General features: G+C 44.4%; 1 protein-coding gene and 1 long non-coding RNA gene across 4 annotated transcripts in view; one reads left to right on the plus strand and one right to left on the minus strand.

The window, feature by feature from the left end:
- The window catches only part of LOC119565425, a 59,506-nt gene extending 42,147 nt beyond the window's left edge, over positions 1 to 17,359 (minus strand). Inside the window, exon 1 of the long non-coding RNA XR_006289114.1 lies at positions 16,740 to 17,359. This is a non-coding gene — a long non-coding RNA (uncharacterized LOC119565425). The remainder of the gene's footprint in view (positions 1 to 16,739) is intronic.
- A 101-nt stretch (positions 17,360 to 17,460) lies between these two features.
- The window catches only part of PITRM1 (pitrilysin metallopeptidase 1), a 46,169-nt gene continuing 44,961 nt past the window's right edge, over positions 17,461 to 18,668 (plus strand). For 2 of the 3 annotated variants that reach the window (XR_006289113.1, XM_037891002.2), the window contains exon 1: positions 17,461 to 17,628. Coding sequence is in view for 2 of the 3 variants with exons in the window: in XM_037891002.2 (XP_037746930.1) it covers positions 17,579 to 17,628 (50 nt within the window). In the remaining variant the exon portion in view is untranslated. The remainder of the gene's footprint in view (positions 17,629 to 18,668) is intronic. The other variant, XM_037891001.2, reaches the window with a different exon arrangement.

Raw genomic sequence — 18,668 nt, forward strand, 5'->3', positions numbered from 1 at the left:
GCATACAGATGTTAACCGTGGAATGAACAGAGTTTCTGCTTCACAATTGTTTTGTAGTAATGAAATGTAAATCAAAGTGTGTTTTAGTGCTGCTTTTTAAACAATTTCTATGAGTCACTAAAATATATATAATTGTTTTGGGGTTTAAGGAATTGGTAAATAGGTGAATTTTCTGGATGATATAACTTTGTCTAATTTGTACATTTTTTCTAGACATTTAGCTCTTCACGTCTGAAAACTAGAGTTTCATTTATAACCTAATTTGGGATTCAAAACAAGGTATTTGCGCTCTAATTGCTACTTGAGCTTATCAAAATATCTCCATTTGTGCATATCAGAAAGCATGTGTTGTGTCCACACAAAGAAGGCCCAGGACTAGTGGAAATTTGACTTTCTAGCTACTACAGGACATATCCCCTGGGGTACAGACACATAAGCCAACTTTGACTTTGCATGCCTACCTGTGCCAGCCAAATTATCAGGAGAGGAGCCAGGCATGATCACTACATCCCATGGTCTCTACTGCCCAGAAGGAAAGGAGTTTTCCCTGGCTAATTTGCATCAGTCAATCAGGACAAACCATTTAAAGGGATCAAAGGACTCAAAAAGAAATTTCCTTTGCTGACAGCATAAGGGAACTCAGACAGAGAGATGCAAGAAATCCACTGAACTGAAGAATTCTCCCCCAAAAAGGGGGAGAGAGCCAGAACTTTGATGAGTATATGTGAAAGCTCCACTACATCTGGCATCTGGGGACCAGAAGCCCCCTCCAACATCAGTATGTGTTAATGAGGACCTCAAGTGTAATCAGGACAACTGCAGGGCCTTGAAAGGTCCTGCCTATATTCAAAATACAGTATTATCCGGCACTTTACCAACCAGAAAGCTCTTTAAACCAGCATTTCTGATCTTCATAGAAAGTCCAGTTTATAGTCTGGTTGACACAGGGCCAGCAGGCTCTGTGTAGCTCCCCAGAAGCAGTGACGTTCCTGATGCTCCTAGGCAGAAGAATGGCCACAAGGGGTTCAGAGTGTGGGAGGGGGTGCGGGGCTGGGGTGCGGGAGTGGGTGCATGGCACAGGCTCTGGGAGGGCATTTGGGGTGGGAGGGGGCTTGGGGAAGCAGGTTGGGGCATGGGAGAGGGTGAGGGGTGCCAGATCCAGGCGGCGACATGTCCCTGCTGCTCCGAGGCAGAGGTGTGACTAGGCAGCTCTGTGTGCTGCCCCCGCCATGAGCGCTGGTTCTGCAGCTCCCATTGGCCTAACTGCTCCTTCACCTAGGAGCAGCAGGGACATGTAATCGCTCGCGGGGAGCTGCCTGAGGTGAGTGCTGCCTAGATCTGGCACCCCCTCCCATGCCCCAACCCCCAGCCCTGAGCCCCCTTCCACACCCAAACTCCCTCCCTCTTAGTTAACCGGAATTTTTTTACTTACCGGCATCCCCCGCCCCCCACCGTTCCTCCAATGTGCCAGATGACAAAGCTTTTACTATATGTTGTTTCTCTTTTGTACTAAAAACCTCCACACTCACCCATATGTTCCATCCTCTTCCCTTAGATTGGTACTGTAGCCCTACAGGATCCAACCCTCTGTTCTGGAGGGGCAGTGAGCTCATTTAAATGAACTCTTCAAATCCATATAAGCTCCACAACCACTGGATGCAGACATTATTTTTCCCACCTCCACTTTGTGCAGCATTCTGGCATTTCTCAGAGCAGACCTGCCCAATGTGCAGCAGTGTAGATGACATGTATACTCCTGAAGGCTGAGGAGACATTCTTTTTAACAGCTCTGGAATATCGGGATTGAGGTACTTTGTCAGAGCAGTGTGAGAACTGTTTGCACAGCATTTATCTACATGATGCTTGTCTCATCCCAGCACAATTAGTCCCATTAAACTGACTTAGAAAGTTTGGAAAGAAAACAAAATGAAATACAAATGTAAGGAGTCAGGATGAGCTCCACCCTGACATCTGGTGGTGAATTGTGGCAAGTTGTGGAAAAGAACTTCAGGGGCTGATCTCATTTGCATAGGCACACCCACCCCACCTAGCACGAGCCCATAGCTGCCCAAATGGTCACTTTGGCTGCTGTGGGATCCCCAGTTTCTCTGTTATTGGGGCAGGAAGAATAAATTGTTATTATCCTGATTATGTGAATCAAAGACAGTGGAACTGTACTTGGCCTTTTGTTATGATGGAGGGACTCGCCATCAACTAAGTAGCACTCGCTAGGCAAGGGACATGGGTTCCAGAACTCAGTGAATTGAGAGAGGCTGGGGATAGGTATTAATACCTGGTGAGGGTGTTGCATGCTAATTGCATTTCCTCCTCTCTCCATTGTGGAATATCAGAGCTAATTTTGATTCCATTAGCACTCCAGTTACAGGCTGTTGAGTTGAATTCACTTTGGGCTAATGGTGTACCAGCACTGAGGCTTCCCTACTACAAGCTGAAATCACAAAAGAGCTAAACTTACTAGGAGCTGAAATCACTGAGTGTTGTGTTAAGTAGTGGGGAAGCCTGAAGATATATTGTGGAACAGTTCATGGGGATGGCTGGAGTGGCTCATGGGACAGCTGGCAGGGCAGAGCAGAGCGCCTGATGGAGCAGAGTGGAGCCCCATGGGGAGGTGGGGCAATCAGCTTTGGACCACGTAATGTGCCCCTTAACTCCCCCCACCCCATCTCCACCCAGATTGGGAGGTAAAATTCTGCAGATAAACTTTCGAACTCTGGTGCTGCACTGACCAGGGGCTGAGACCTTTGGGTTGTTTGACTTTTGGGACTTTGGGCTGCTGGATTCAAGTACCAAAGGGAAAGAACACACCCCAATTTGCTTGGGGTGGGTTTTTTGCTCATGGGTTGTGTTATGAATCCTGCTAGTGGTGTTTCCCCAACATAATGCCACATTGTTTCTCTCTGTTATTAAAAGGCTTTTGCTACACTCAGACTCTGTGCTTGCGAGAGGGGAGGTACTGCCTCTTGGAGGTGCCCAGCGGGGGTGGTATATATTTGTCCCAGGTCCCTGGGTGGGGGCTCGAGCCAGTTTTGCATTGTGTTATTGGCATGGAACCCCTAGATACTAAACCCAGCGCTTGTTGCTGCCAACTCTGACGGGCAGAAGGGTTACACAAAAAAGGCAAAAATACATTTAATAAGATGGGGATCACTGAGCAGCATCAAGAACAGAGCACAAGATAGCGTTCTCCACTTGTTAATCCCTTTTCCAGTACTGAAGATTGTACAGTTTTTGCAATGGTGGTGTAAACCAGGGTCTGAATTAGCTTTCCCCATCAATCTATTAATGAACTGCAGAAAAAATCTCAGGGGCAGATGGTATTTGCACAGCCATAACTACTTTGCCAATCTGACCAGCTGACCTACTTTGCCAGTGATCAATTTTGTTTGTTTTGGGTTGAAATTAACTTTAATCTTTAACTCAGGGTAATTAAATGTTATTCTTTTTGCATGACTAAAGGTGCTAGTGATGCCAAATCCAAGCTGAAGTCAGAGGGAGTAGGGACAGGTATTCTGACCCAGTGTGGGCTCTGTTAAAAGACTTCTAGAAACCAGTTCACCCTCCTCCTCCTGATCACTCAGTTTAGGGTCTATGGTTCTCCTGAATAATTACTAGAGCTGCCATTGCTGCTGAGTAAGGCTACGATTTAGTCCAGAGGTTGGAGAAGTCACAGAATCCATGACTTCCAGAGACCTCTGTGACTTCAGCCTGTGGCGGGTGGGAGTTTCAGGGTCCTCCTCCACCCACTCCACTCTCCTCCTCCTCCAGTACCCTGGCCACCAGAACCCCCCAGCTCCCGTCCACCACAGGCTGCAGGGAACCCTGCAGCTCCTGGCTCCCGTGGGCAGTAGGGGCACCCCACAACTCCTGGCCACCATGGATGGCGGGGGTACCCCTGAGCTCCCTGCCACCATGGGCCCCGAGAGCTGCAGGCAGCCGGGGTACCCCTCAGCTCCCAGCTGCTGCAGGTGACGGGGGCCTGGCCGCTCCCAGCTATGGGCAGCGGGGGACCCTGCAGCTCTGACACCCAACCTGCAGTTGGAGCCCCCTGCACTCCCAGCCTCTGTGCAGCTGCCCCACTGCAGGCAGTGTGGGGACCCGCAGATCCCCATTTTGTCACAGATATTTTTAGTAAAAGCCATGAACAAGTCACAGCTTCCATGAATTTTTCTTTATGGCCTGTAACACGTCCGTGATTTTTACTAAAAGCATCCATGACAAAATCTTAGCCTTACTGATGAGCAGGTCTAGAGCTGAACCTTATACCTGATGTAGGGACAGTGTTACAGTGACAGACGACACAGAGGATGTAGCAGCAGTGAGGTTCCCCACTACCCAGTGAACTCACTAAGAGCTGAGATCACTAATAACTGGGTTAAGTGGTGGAATCTTAGAACACAGCATCATAGCAAGAGGAAGAAGCATTCTTCAAACCCGCCCCCCCTTTCAGGGGTAGGACGTGAACCCATGTGAATGCACAACTAAATTATGGGACTTCATTGACTTTAGGTAACCAACAGTGAGCGGAGTACAGCAGAGGGAAAGGGGAGTGGAGTGTTAAAGGAACATTCGCTTGTTGGACTTTCACACCAGAACGTAGGAAACTGAAGCAAAGGACACTGCCCAGGATGCTGTGGGGTGGGTGTTTACTTATGGTTTGCATCCTTTTGAATCACTGTTGGTGTTTTCCCAAATGAATGCTGGGCTCCCTTTCTCTTTTAATAAAAATTTTCTTTTGTTATACCCAGATGCAGTGCTTGCCTGTGAGGAAGTATTGCCTCTTAGACATGCCCAGGGATGGTATTTAGTTTTTCTAGATTTCTGGGTGAGATCTCAAGCTGGTTCTGTTCTATATTGTTAAGTGGAATCCAGGAGATAGAACCTGGTCCTTGTTGCTGCTGACATCAGCTGGCAAAAAGGTTAGAGGGATAACAAAGGAGTTTATTAGTATTGAGGCTAACACAGTTTTTTCTTCTATTGGCAATAGCTGGATAATAGTAATACTATCTTACCACAGCATATAACTACTAATGCAGAACTAAGGTGGAGGATAAAACCAAAATAAAACAGGATGAAGGAAGAGGTATGTCAGAAATATTTGAGTGACTTAAGCGAACAAAAAAAGGAAGGCAATTCCTCCAGGCAAAATGCCAACTAGTGTTACAAGAAACCAATACTGGGTAAATCAAATGCATACCCTGACTCCCAGTAGTTCATTTCATGAGCAGGATAACTGTAGCCTGTGCAATAAAATGCTGTCAGTTTGCTAAATCATTTCTGCTCTGTATTATCTGGGAGATTTGCAGTCCTTCAACTTTCGCTGTTAATACTACTTTGTGCAATGTTTGAATACATTTTTAAAACTGCAACCTGGATGCAGCAAAAAGTAAGTTCTATATTGGATTCTGGTGAACCTCCAAGAAACTGAAATACTGAGCAACTTTCCTCACCTTCAAATGTGATACTGTAGATAAAGTTTTGAGCATTAAGCCACCACTGTAAAGAATCTAGAGTACTCAGAGGAATATAAACAACCTATATTGAAAGACTGCTCAAGTTCCAAAGTCAAGCACTTACAAGTTAGGTAATGCTAGAATTAATGGATATTTTTCTAAAAGACATTGTGACACTCAGAGGTGCAAATCCAGAAAGTGAGAGGTGATGTCACTACTGTTACCTTAAGTCCAAATAGTGAGGTATACCAATACTGGCCCACCTATCCAACTGGGGAAAAAAGTGGTGATCCACCCTAAAGTATTGCCAGGGTATTGCCAGAGGGTTTGTCTCTGACCTGCAGAGTGTTGGATTAAAAGTAAAAACAGGAGTACTTGTGGCACCTTAGAGATTAACAAATTTATTAGAGCATAAGCTTTCGTGGGCTACACCCCACATCATCAGATACATAGAATGGAACATATACTAAGAAGTTATATATACACACATACAGATAATTTGGAAGTTGCCATACAAAGTGTGAGAGGCTAATTAGTTAAGATGAACTATCATCAGCAGGAGAAAAAACAACTTTCCTAGTGATAATCAAGATGGCCCATTTAGACAGTTGACAAGAAGGTGTGAGGATACTTAACTTAGGGAAATAGATTCAATATGTGTAATGACCCAGCCACTCCCAAGTTAATGGTATCTAGTTTGCATATTAATTCAAGCTCAGCAGTTTCTCATTGGAGTCTGTTTCTGAAGCTTTTCTGTTGCAAAATTGCCACACTTAAATTTTTTACTGAGTGGCCAGAGAGGTTGAAGTGTTCTACCAGTTTTTATATGTTATGATTCCTGATGTCAGATTTGTGTCCATTTATTCTTTTGCATAGAGACTGTCCGGTTTGGCCAATGTACATGGCAGAGGGGCATTGCTGGCACATGATGACATATCACATTGGTAGATGTGCAGGTGAACGAGCCCCTGATAATGTGGCTGATGTGATTAGACCCTACGATGGTGTCTCCTGAATAGATATGTGGGCACAGTTGGTAACGGGCTTTGCTGCAAGGATAGGTTCCTGGGTTAGTGTTTCTGTGGTGTGGTGTGTGGTTGCTGTAGAGTATTTGCTTCAGGTTGGGGGGCTGTCTGTAAGCAAGGACTGGCCTGTCTCCCAAGATCTGGGAGAGTGAGGGATCATTTTTCAGGATAGGTTGTAAATCTGTGATGATGCTCTAGAGAGGTTTTAGTTGGGGGCTGAAGGTGACGGCTAGTGGTGTTCTGTTATTTTCTTTGTTGGGCCTGTCCTGTAGTAGGTGACTTCTGGTACTCTTCTGGTTCTGTCAATCTGTTTTTTCACTTCAGCAGGTGGGTATTTTAGTTTTAAGAACGCTTGATAATAGCTCATCTTAACTAATTAGCCTCTCACAGTTTGTATGGCAACTTCCAACTTATCTTCTTACTATATGTTCCATTCTGTGCATCCAATGAAGTTGGCTGTAGCCATGAAAACTTATGCTCTAATAAAATTGTTAGTCTCTAAGGTGCCACAAGTACTCCTGTTCTTTTTGCGGATACAGACTAACACGGCTGCTACTCTGAAACCTGGGATTAAAAGTAATAATTAATACATTTATGTTGTGGAAAATGTAAGTGTGATTCCAGAACAGACCCCAGATTTGGCCTGATCATTAGAAAGAAATGTCTCTCAGCCTGCTCTCTCAACCTGCTGAGTTTGTGCTAATTGAAACAGGCCTGCCAGTTTGCAAGGTCTGTGTTAATTGTAGAAAAGCATTTAGAGACAAAGAGTTTGTCCTAAAAGTGATAACATGTTATGAATGTTTTTTCTAAACTCAGGAAAAAGATTTGTTGTTCCTTCACTTTTATATTCCTATCTTGCTTGTTTTCTTTTCATGTGCGACAAGTGGCAAGGATAGATTCATTGGATTCTGTCATGCCCCAGTGATTTGAGAATAGTTATGTTAAGTGAAATAGGGTGTGATTGTAAAAGTATGTTTAAATGAGTAATAAAAGGTTGACGTGCCAGCCTAATGAATAATAACTACCCAGGAACATTCGGCCAAAGAACGAGCAGGATGGAGATAACTGCATGACCCTGTAAGGCAAACCAGAATCCACCTCCAACTGCCCCAAGGACGAAGGGGCCAAAGAACCGAAGAACAAGATAACAACAAGCCGTCACTGTTGGGCCATCTGCATGATGAACTATCACTTCAAACATGAGAGCAACATGACAAAGCAAACCCTATAGATTTGAATGAGGATGAATCCCTATAAAGACAGACTCTGAAGACTGAGAACTTTGAGTCTGGTTCTGCAACCACTCTCCAGGAGCATTGGATGTGCATCTGACAAGACTTGGCTCCATCCTTGTGTCCAGGCCACCTGGCCAGTGACTTGACATGAGCAACTCTAAGGCTGGTAACTATAACAACAACCTGGCAGAACTTGCGTGCGTGTGCACGAGTGAATGTGTGAGTGAGTGAAATGTTGTAGCTATAATTCTCTCTGTATTCACAACAAACATGGCATATTGCCTTATCCCCCTGAATGAGATCCTGCTGATTTAAATTTAAGTATAACAAGAGGATTCCCTGGAGCAGGTTAATCCAGCAAACCCTTGAAAGGACATGGATACAGCCTTCCAATCAAGAATAGGCACACAAGCAGTAATACTTCAAAAACAGTCTTATTTAGAGAAAATTAGGTGATTACCGAATAGTATACATTGCAACCTTTTCACTTCCATTCTTTCTTTACCTAATATATTGTAAAGTAAGCAAGGAAAGGAAAAAAATTATAATGCGTCATAAAGCACACCTGGATTACTTTTAAAGATTATATATTCAATTGACTCAGAAGACTAAACAGACTAGGAGACAAATACAATGTTGCGAGTTGGTACAGACTGAACTTTTCATACCTATGCAGAAGGCCTCAAATATAATAGCTTTGGACTTATTACAATGTAACATACAAGTACCAGATGGCTAAAACAACACTACAACATATCATTAAAGAAACACTGAACAATTAACAGTTACCATTCTGTGAGCAGTGGCCAGTTGCTCACAGGATGGGGTGGGGCAGATCACATTCAGAAGCAGACATCCCGCTTTATTGACAGACATGCACAAGCAGTCTCTTTAAAGTAAATAAATCAGATTCACACTCCAATCCCTCTGATTGCAACGGGTCCTTCTGCTCTGTCAATCTCCGCTCTCAACTCTGCACTGCTGTCTGGTTGCCTTCTCTTGATCTTCTGCCCTCCTCCCGATCTTCTCCACTCTCTCTTCCCCTCTCTCATCCACCACATGCTCTAGCTTGCAACTTATATTCAGTTTCTGGTCTCCCCTGATTGGTTGACCTTTACAGCGCTGAAACTTGCATATCTCAGGGGTGTGTTTTTTTCCCCCACACCCCTGAGCGAAGAAAGTGTCAGCGCGGTAAGTAGCAGTGTAGACAAGGTCTAAAGCTAACTATTGTCCCCTACAAACTAAAGCAGTCTAACGCTATCCCTACCTTTGTAATGTTAATTGGGAGAGGTGAATTGTTCATGACGTTCCTCACTCTCCTCCCCACCCTCAACTGTCACTATCTCTATCCAGTGTATTGCAATCTATACAGGATTCAAACAAGTGAAAACCTCTGGTAACAATACCTGCCTTGTAACCTTGGGCACCTCACAATGCCTTGTTGCTGTAGCTCACAACCTGGGCTGCTCCCAACCAGCCTACCAGCATGCAGGTCAAACCCTGAGCATCTGTGTACTAAAGTGCCCTGGTTCAGCAGCCTGTCTACAGCTCCACAGCAGCTTCCAACAGCCTTGATTACTACTTGCAGGGTGAACGAACATGCTCCCACTCCTGAATTTCCCCAGAAACCATGTGCTCTGTAAGTCTAACCCTCTCCTGAATAGTTCAGAGAAATAATTTGGTTTGTTTGTTCCTCTAACGACACAAAGACACAATACAGTGTATTCTGTTTACTGGGCTAAATATACCCTTTTCTTTAAGCACAGCACTAAGTTGGTTTATAGTAAAATAAAACAAATGTATTAACAGAACATAGAACATTATGTGATGCTAAATAAAAAGGAGTAAAGTGAGAAAGCATTACAAGCAAATACAAGTTAAAATACATCTAAAAATCTAAAACTCAATCTAGCAAGATACAGGCTTTGTTCAAGATGTTTTCTCTCACTAATCATTCTTCTTCTCAGCCATGGTTGACTTTCAGTCAGGACCTTCAAAGAAAGCACAAGTGGCTGGTTTCCCTTGTCTTCCTAAGTGAAAGATCTTTGCCTACACAGGCTTCTCGCCTATATTCAACTCCAGATATTTCAAGTCCCTCTATCCCCTTGATTGAAGGCCCCATCGTTCCCAGCTTGCATGGGCTCTGGCCTCTTGTGTCTGTCTAGTGATGAATGTCAAAGATAACTTCTGTCCTTGCTTATACCTTCCAAAGTTCAATGAATGACAGGATAACCTCATGCTGTCCTTCCCCTCCAGTGGGCTTCCCACCCCCCTGTATTATTTCTATGAAAATGGGGCTTCCATTGGTTCTAATTCCACAATGCTTAGTTTACATAGGAGACTGGTAGATAGCTGTATGGGCAGACTGTACAGCCTAACATCAATGAGAGTCCATAATTCCTTACATAATGTTAATACATACATTTTACAGTGTTGTTAATCACCAGTGTGTCATTAGCTTTCAGAAAAGGCCTTACTCTATACATTTGTATAATACAATAGCATTGTATGGAATGAATTGATTCAACGCTTATCACTTGAGGTTCAGAACCCCTGTCTTTATGGGCCAGCAAACTTTTGAAATTGATTCTTCTGAGGGTAAACCCTCAAAAGTAAAGTTTATTCAAAACTGTAAGGAAGACAACATGGAGTCTGGTTGTGAAGGAAGCTGTCATAAATATAAAGGGAAGGGTAACCACCTTTCTGTATACAGAACTATAAAATCCCTCCTGGCCAGAGGCAAAACCTCTTCACCTGTAAAGGGTTAAGAAGCTAAGATAACCTCGCTGGCACCTGACCAAAATGACCAATGAGGAGACAAGATACTTTCAAAATGGGGGGGGGGGGCGGGGGACAAAGGGTCTGTCTGTCTATGTGATGCTTTTGCCGAGAACAGAACAGGAATGAAGTATTAGAACTTGTAAGTAATCTAGCTAGAAATGTGTTAGATTTCCTTTTGTTTAAATGGCTGGTAAATAAGCTGTGCTGAACGGAATGTATATTCCTGTTTGTGTGTCTTTTTGTAACTTAAGGTTTTGCCTAGAGGGATTCTCTATGTTTTGAATCTGATTACCCGGTAAGGTATTTACCATCCTGATTTTACAGAGGTGATTCTTTTACTTTTTCTTTAATTAAAATTCTTCTTCTAAGATCCTGACTGCTTTTTCATTGTTCTTAAGATCCAAGGGTTTGGGTCTATGTTCACCTATGCAGATTGGTGAGGATTTTTATCAAGACTTCCCCAGGAAAGGGGGTGTAGGGCTTGGGAGGAAGACGTCTCCAAGTGGGCTCTTTCCCTGTTCTTTGTTTAACACGCTTGGTGGTGGCAGCATAGGGTTCAAGGACAAGGCAAAGTTTGTACCTTGAGGAAGTTTTTAACCTAAGCTGGTAAGAATAAGCTTAGGGGGTCTTTCATGCAGGTCCCCTCATCTGTGCCCTAGAGTTCAGAGTGGGAAAGGAACCTTGATAGAAGCCCATGCTTCTTCTTCTGAAATGCAAATTGTTCTGTTTCCTGCCATCTCCTCACCCTGATGTCTTGATGGTCCTGTTTCTGCTGATACGTAAATATGGACCTTCATTGTCTTTGCCCGAATACTGGGCTGGTCAGATAATCAAATACATATTCCCTTTTTCTCAGATAGATCTGTTTAGCAACTACCCAACATACCTGATTTACATATACTTCAGTCATAATTTCAGACTATATTCATAACTCTTAATACACATACCATACATACATCATGCAATAATATAAATGATCAGTGAGTTATTAGTTTTCAAATGGTACCTCACAAAGCATATTTTGCACAAAGATTATTACAATAGCATGTAGGGTATGAATACAGGGGTGCTTAGTGTCACCGGTATGCTTTAGGAATTATTTTAGTTCTATGGCCTGTGTTATAAAGGAGGTCAAACTACATTACCACAATAGTCCCTTCTGGCCCTTGAATCTATAATTTCTATTAAATAAAGGGTCAATAAAACATCGTGGACCAAATTCCACTCTTACTCTTCATCAATGAAGAAGTACACTGAAGTCAGTGTAGTGAATCTGAATTTACATTAAAATAACTGAGTAGACTTTGGCCCTGATAACTCAAAATTCTTTATATGATGTTGTGCAGAACTAAGACTATGCTCATTTTAGACCCATTATATATTTTTTTTATTTGGTGGAGAGATTCCTCTGAATTCTCCTTTTCGTCTTAAATTCACTGCTCCATTTCAAAGACATTTTAAACAATATGTATCCACAAACAAACTATATTCTCACTATTATGTTACTTTTGCATGAGTAAACTAGCACAATTAGGAAATGAAGCAAAATAGCCACATGAATTTCAGTTCCATTTCAGAAAGAGAAAAAAAATAATGTATGAGATTAGTAAGGGTAAGATCAATAGAGAAAAATGATTTAAAGCTATCTAGAAGGGTGTTAAGACATTTTTTTGTAACTAATCCCTACATTTAGGAATAAAAAAAACTGCTGCACTTTGAAACTCTGCCCCAGCAGACTGTCTGAGTTTGCAAATACATGCTGCTTGCCAAATGTACTGGTATGAATACAGACAGGCAATGGGCCTTCATACCAGTACAAACACCCCAAATGAAAAATAAAAGATGGCAATAGAAAACTCTTCCATAGTTAGTGTCACAAATTACAGGAGGCAAACAAAGGAACAATGACAAAAATCTGTAATAAGATATGGTAGTTCATGGTCAAATTAAGGAAATGCTTCATACTAAACCTTAGAAAATAAGTAACATAACTAAATAGGAAAGAGGAAGGTCAACATAATGTTCTTAAAGTAAAAATTGCTCCCTGGTGTCAAACTCTAACATTATGGTGTTAGTGTGAGAAAATAAACAGAAAATATTTCAAACTGTATTTGAACAACACTATGAAGTGTAAACTCATTTCTTTGGAGTTCCAGAAACTACCCCTTTTTATACATTTATTGTTTCAAGAACATAATTTATTATATTTAAAAAATTATGAGGAAACCTAATTTAATTCCTGGTGTAATTATGGTATTATATTACTTATTGTTATTACTACTACGGTAGTGCCCAGAAGCTCCAGTCCATTGTGCTAGGTCTTGTACACACAGTAAAAATAGTCCTTGCCCCAAAGAACTTAAAATTTAAGTTGAACCAAGATTCAACAAATGAAATAAGAAACAAAAGAAGTGAAATGGGGAGAAGGAAGAAGAGCGGAGGAAAGGCAGACAAGGGTAATGAAAATAGAAGGACACTGTTCTATACAGGTGGTGAGTTAATGCTAGGGTGACCAGATAGCAAGTGTGAAAATTAGGACGCGGTGGGAGATAATATCCTCTATAAGACAAAGCCCTGAATATCAGGACTCTCCCCCTATAAAATTGGGATATCTGGTCACCCTAGTTAGTGCACATCTTCCAAAACCTTCTTTAACTACATCAGAGTTATACCAGGAATGAATTTGGCTCCCAATGTTAAAATTTAAAAGTAAAAACAAAAGATAACAGAAAACTAAAGTGAAAAACATGTAAGTTGAGAGGGAAAGTGGGAGAGGCAGAAAGACGCTAAGGATAGGCTGCAACATTGTAGCTGGTGAACAGAGATAAGGGAGTAATATCTGCACTGTGTTTTGGTGGAGCTGCACCCTGTAGTAGAGGAAAAGAGAGAGAAGACAGATGAGGGAGCTGAGTCATGTAACAAAGATGAAAGGAGTAAAGGGGGTACACAATGTAGTGGGAAAGAGGGGAGAGTTGTGCCATACAGTGATGAAAAGGGAAATAAAGATCAGAGGATGCTGTGCTGTATAGAGGGAGGAACTAAAGTGACTAAATTGTTGTTAAACAGTGTGTCCTTTTTAAAACCTGTGTTGTCATGCTTGGAGTCAGAAAGATATAGATGCTGATTTAGTAAAATATTTTAAATGGAAATTGCTGGGCCACATAAGATTTCAAAGCTTTCAGAAAATGCCATAGCCAAAATTTTGGTGTCTAAAATGTTGGTACCTAGATAAAAATGGTCAGATTTTCAAAGGACCTGAGCACCTGCTGCTCCTGTTGACTTAAAATGGATTCACAAGTTTCTCAGCACTTCCGAAAATCAGGCCGCTTATGTCTAGGTGTCTAAATATAAATGTAGGAACCTACATTTAGAAACATGGGCTTGAAAACTTTGGGGACATACTTAATTCCCCAGATTCTTGGTCTCTTTTGGAATATGTATTAGAGCCCATACAATGAAGATGAGATATCAATTCCTGTATTAGTACCTAAAAATGTATTATTTCAATTTATCACCTAAATCAAATATCAGACCATCGCCAGTAAAGATCAGAACAAGAATAGAAGACTGAAATACAATAGATTCTTCAGTAGGCACACAGAGTTAAACTGATCTCTAGTGAATCTCCACTGAGGTCAATCAAATGACATCAAAGATGTACTTGCCCAGTCTACATACCAGGTCTCCACTTAAAACATGTTACTACTGTATCTATAGGGCTGTGCTTCGGTACAAGTATCTGCACACGTGAATCCAGTTGCAGGCCTTGATTAGTTTCCCCTGTTGTTTGTGTCTGTCTTCATGTAACAGGAAATAGTTTTGAAAAAAAAATATTTAAGGAGATGTGATTGTAAAACCACAAGTTAGGAGGATGTGGGAGCCATCAGTAACAGGTGCGGTATGTGAAATTAATTTGAACTTAGTTTTTTAAAAACTGAGTAGGTTTTCAGGATTGTCTTTAAGGCTGCACAACCATTTTTGTTCTGACCCACTATTCTGAGTTGCTTGTAAATTTCTGAACTTTTCCACCTTGGAAGCCGAAATTTGCCAACTTGCATTTAGAGATCAAAACTAATTGGCCTACTCTCCCATGGTACCAATACTTTCAAGTTAGGTATTATGTTTTTCAACTTTCTAGAAAAAATAGTTGTATATTGTGACAAAGCTCTGTCCTTGCCTCTGTGGGTCTCATGTTTCCTGGAGGATTTCACTAGCCTCAGAGGCTCACTTTGACCCTCCACATAACCCTTCTCTCTCTAGGGACAAGGGTTACAGTCTACTGAGCCATTTTCATCATAAGCTAGCAAGGGAGGTGAGGAGAAGTTATCCTTCCTTGCACAGTCTCTGTTGTCTCCCAGTCTCAATGATTAATCAGGGGGCAAAGGAGCCCAGGCCCACCCTCTACTCCAGGCTCCAGCCCAGGGACCCTAATAGTATCAGCTATGGTAGCTGATCTTTTAGAAACATGACATGTACAATTCCCTGGGCTACTTCCCCCACAGCAGCCCTGGCTTTGTCAAGCTCCACTTCACCCTTACCTCAGGGCCTCCTTCCTTGTGCCTGAAATGGCATGTACTACTCAATCTCTCCAACAGCATAACTTCCTCCTACAGCTCCTGACATGCATACCTACCTGACTAACTGGAAGGCTTTTAACTAGTTTCAGCCAGTCCCTGATCGGCTTCAGGTGTCCCCATCAACCTAGCATCCTCCCTGCCTCCTGGAAAGTTCTTAATTGGCCCCAGGTGTCTTAATTGACCTGGAGCAGCTGCCATTTCACTTATCCTAGTACCAGGGATTTGTTTAGCCTGGAGCTAATATATCTATCTCCCACTACTTTTCTATAGCCATATGGCCTTGCCCCGTCACAATACAGAAAGCTAGCTTTCATAGAAGCGACAATATTTGGTCAATTAGGAAACAAAAACATTGAAACTAATTTATATCAATCTTTGCAGACAACTTTCCTAACACAAAAAATAACCTTATACAATATGCTGGGGAAAGTACAAATTATTCATGAGGGATGGGGTTTGATCTGGAAAAAGAGGACTGGTAACCTCAATCTGTTGCACAATAAAAGAAAATTTCTTTAACATACTGTTTCAATGGTAATTAATTCCAATCAGCTTAAATATACATATAGATTGAACAGAAATAAGTGTTGGAGAAATTGCAGTGAAAGGTCAGATTTTATGCATGTATGGTGGACATGTCCAGTCACTAGATATTAGTGGGATGCAATCCATAACCAAGAATCAAGGATGGCTGGCTATTTATATAAAAAAAGGCCATACTGGGACAGACCAATGGTTCATCTAGCCCAATATCCTGTATTCTGACAGTGGCCAATGCCAGGTGCCCCAGAGGGAATGAACAGCACAGGTAATCATCAAGTGATCCATCCTGTGTTGCCCATTCACAGCTTCTGGCAAACAGAGGCTAGGGACACCATCCCTGCCCATCCTTGCTAACAGCCGTTGAGGGACCTATCCTCCATGAACTTATCTAGTTCTTTTTTGAACCCTGTTGTAGTCTTGGCCTTCACAACATCCTGAGGCAAAGAGTTCCACAGGTCGTATGTTGTGTGAAGAAAAACTTCCTTGTGTTTGTTTTAAACCTATTTCATTTGGTGACCACTAGTTCTTGAGTTATGAGAAGGAATAAATAACACTTCCTTCCTTCCTTCCTTCCTTATTTATTACCAAATGATCCTTAGGTAATTCTCCTAGCACTTCCTAGTGGAAATGGACATATAAAAGGACATGAAGAATTAATCTCTCATCTTTAGTAGCTGCTCAACTATTGGTAGCGTCTCACTGGGAAAAGAAAAATAATCCAACTGTAGCGAAATGGCTCAAAAATACAGGAGGTAATTATTATTTAAAAATGAACCCATCAGTTACATGTCCAGCAAAATAGAGGACAAACAGATGCTTAGATATTCAGAGAAAGTACATTCACCTATACACTTGTTCATTTTTTTTTAATACTAACTGGCATGCCTGGCCTATTAAATATGTGTAATCAGATAAATAAACACGAGAAACGATGCCATAGGTGCTCTATTGATGTAGAACCCTATTAGGGAGAGATCGGATTACCGTGTTTCTGTATCATATCTAGGGTGGCCACTCAGGCATTCCCAGAATACTAGATATCCTGGTACTTCTGGGAATGACATGGACTCACGCCTGGTGGCATCACCCCACCTCCTCCAGTCTCACCTTGCACACACCAACCGGCTGGAGAAAGGCAGCAGGAAGGGCACCATTCTTTAAGAGCACACCGGCACTGGCGGCCATGACCTCGTGTGTACTGGTGCACGTGAAGTTGTGCCTGAGTGGGGCACTCTTGAAACGTGCGCCCCCCCCCGATCAGATATTGGACAAAGCCATGTCCAGCTTTGCCAGAACCAGCTGGGGGACAAAGCACCCCAAGAGGGTGGCCGGTTCAAAACCGGATGAGTGACTTCCCCAATATTCCTGTCTCTTTAACCCGACGCGGACTGCGGCAAGGACGAGCGTTTCTGATATAGAAGAGCGAAGAGTTGCGAACCTGCCAATAGACAGCGCCCCCCCCCCCCCCCGGCGCCTTTCCAAGTTGTGTCTTTTCCACCAGGTGACTTATTCTGAGCACAGCGGAGCGGGGCTGACCCAGCGGAGGAGCCACGCCGGGCGCCCCCGAGCCCAGCCTCGGGCGCGAAATGCCCGGGAGCCCCCCAAGGGGGTGCGAGGCGACCGTGCTCGGAGCCTCCCGCTGTCGCGCCTGAGACAAGAGCGCCCCGGGGCGGCTGTCGCTGCCGCGCGGGCTGCGCTCAGGCGGCGAGCGCCGGGCGAGGAGGCGCCGGGGCGACCTCGGGCCCAGCCCCGCAGGCCGGGACCAGGGCGTCTCTCCCCGCCGGCAGGAGGCGGAGCCACGGGCAGCCGCGCCAATGAGGGCCCGGTGCAGGGCGGGTCTCGGGGCGGAGCCGCCCCCGCCGGAGGCCGCAGGCAGTGGCAGGCCCGGACGCGGCCCGGCGTGGCGCCTCAGTCGGGTTCCGGCGCCGGGGGTCACGGGCTGAGCCATGTGGGGCCGCTACCGGGCGGCGCGGCGGCTGCTGCTGAGCCTCAGCCGGTGAGGAGGGGCCGAGCGGGGGGCGCTGTAGGGCGGGGACGGCGGTCCTGGGGCCCGATCGCCCCATCCACCGGCTCACACGCGTCGCCCGCCCCTAGCATCTTCCTCCCCAGAAACCCCCCTTCCCCCAGGCCCACCCGGTATCTTCCCCCACATCCCACAGCATTCGTCTCCCCTAGACACCCCCAGCCGCCCCCCACCCTCTGTATCCTCCCCCCACACCATTCGTCTCCCTAGACATCCCTCCCTTCCCCCTATATCCCCCCCCCCACAGAATTCGTCTCTCCCAGGCACCCCACACCCTCTGTATCCTCCCCCCACACCATTCATTTCCCTAGACATCCCCCCTTCCCCCAGACCCCCCACACCCTGTATATCCTCCCCCACATCCCATAGCATTTGTCTCCCCCAGACACCCCCTTCCCCCAGACCCCCTATATCCTGCCCCACACCCCACAGCATTTGTCTCCCTAGACATCCCCCCCAGACTCCCCACACGCCTTATATCCTACCCAACACCATTTGCCTCCCTAGACATCCTCCCTTCCCCCAGCCCCCCACACCCCTTGTATCCTCCCCCATACCCCACAGCATTCGTCTCCGTAGCCCCCTTCTCCCAGACCCAACACACACCATGTATCCTCCTCCCACAGCATTTGTCTCCCCAGAGTCTTCCCCCAATCCCCTGTATCCTCCCCCTATGCCATTCTTCTCCCTAGACATCCACCTTTCCCCAGCAACCCCCATATCCCCTCTATCCTCACCACATACCCTACAGCATTTGCCCCTCAAGACATCTCTTGCACATCCTCTATTTCCCCCCCAGCTGCCACACCATCCTTCTCCCCACATCCCCTCCTTTCCCCTACCCCCCACATCTTATATATTCCCCCATACCATCCTTTCTTCCAGACATCTCCCCCCAACACACCCCATGTCCTCCTTCTCCCAACCCTACATATTCCCATATCATCCTCTTCCCCACACATCCCCTCTATCCTTCTCGTAGCCCTCCTCCACCTGCCATATCATCTTCCTTC

The sequence above is a fragment of the Chelonia mydas genome, chromosome 2 (genome assembly GCF_015237465.2).
Source record: "Chelonia mydas isolate rCheMyd1 chromosome 2, rCheMyd1.pri.v2, whole genome shotgun sequence".
Taxonomy (NCBI): Eukaryota; Metazoa; Chordata; order Testudines; family Cheloniidae; genus Chelonia; species Chelonia mydas.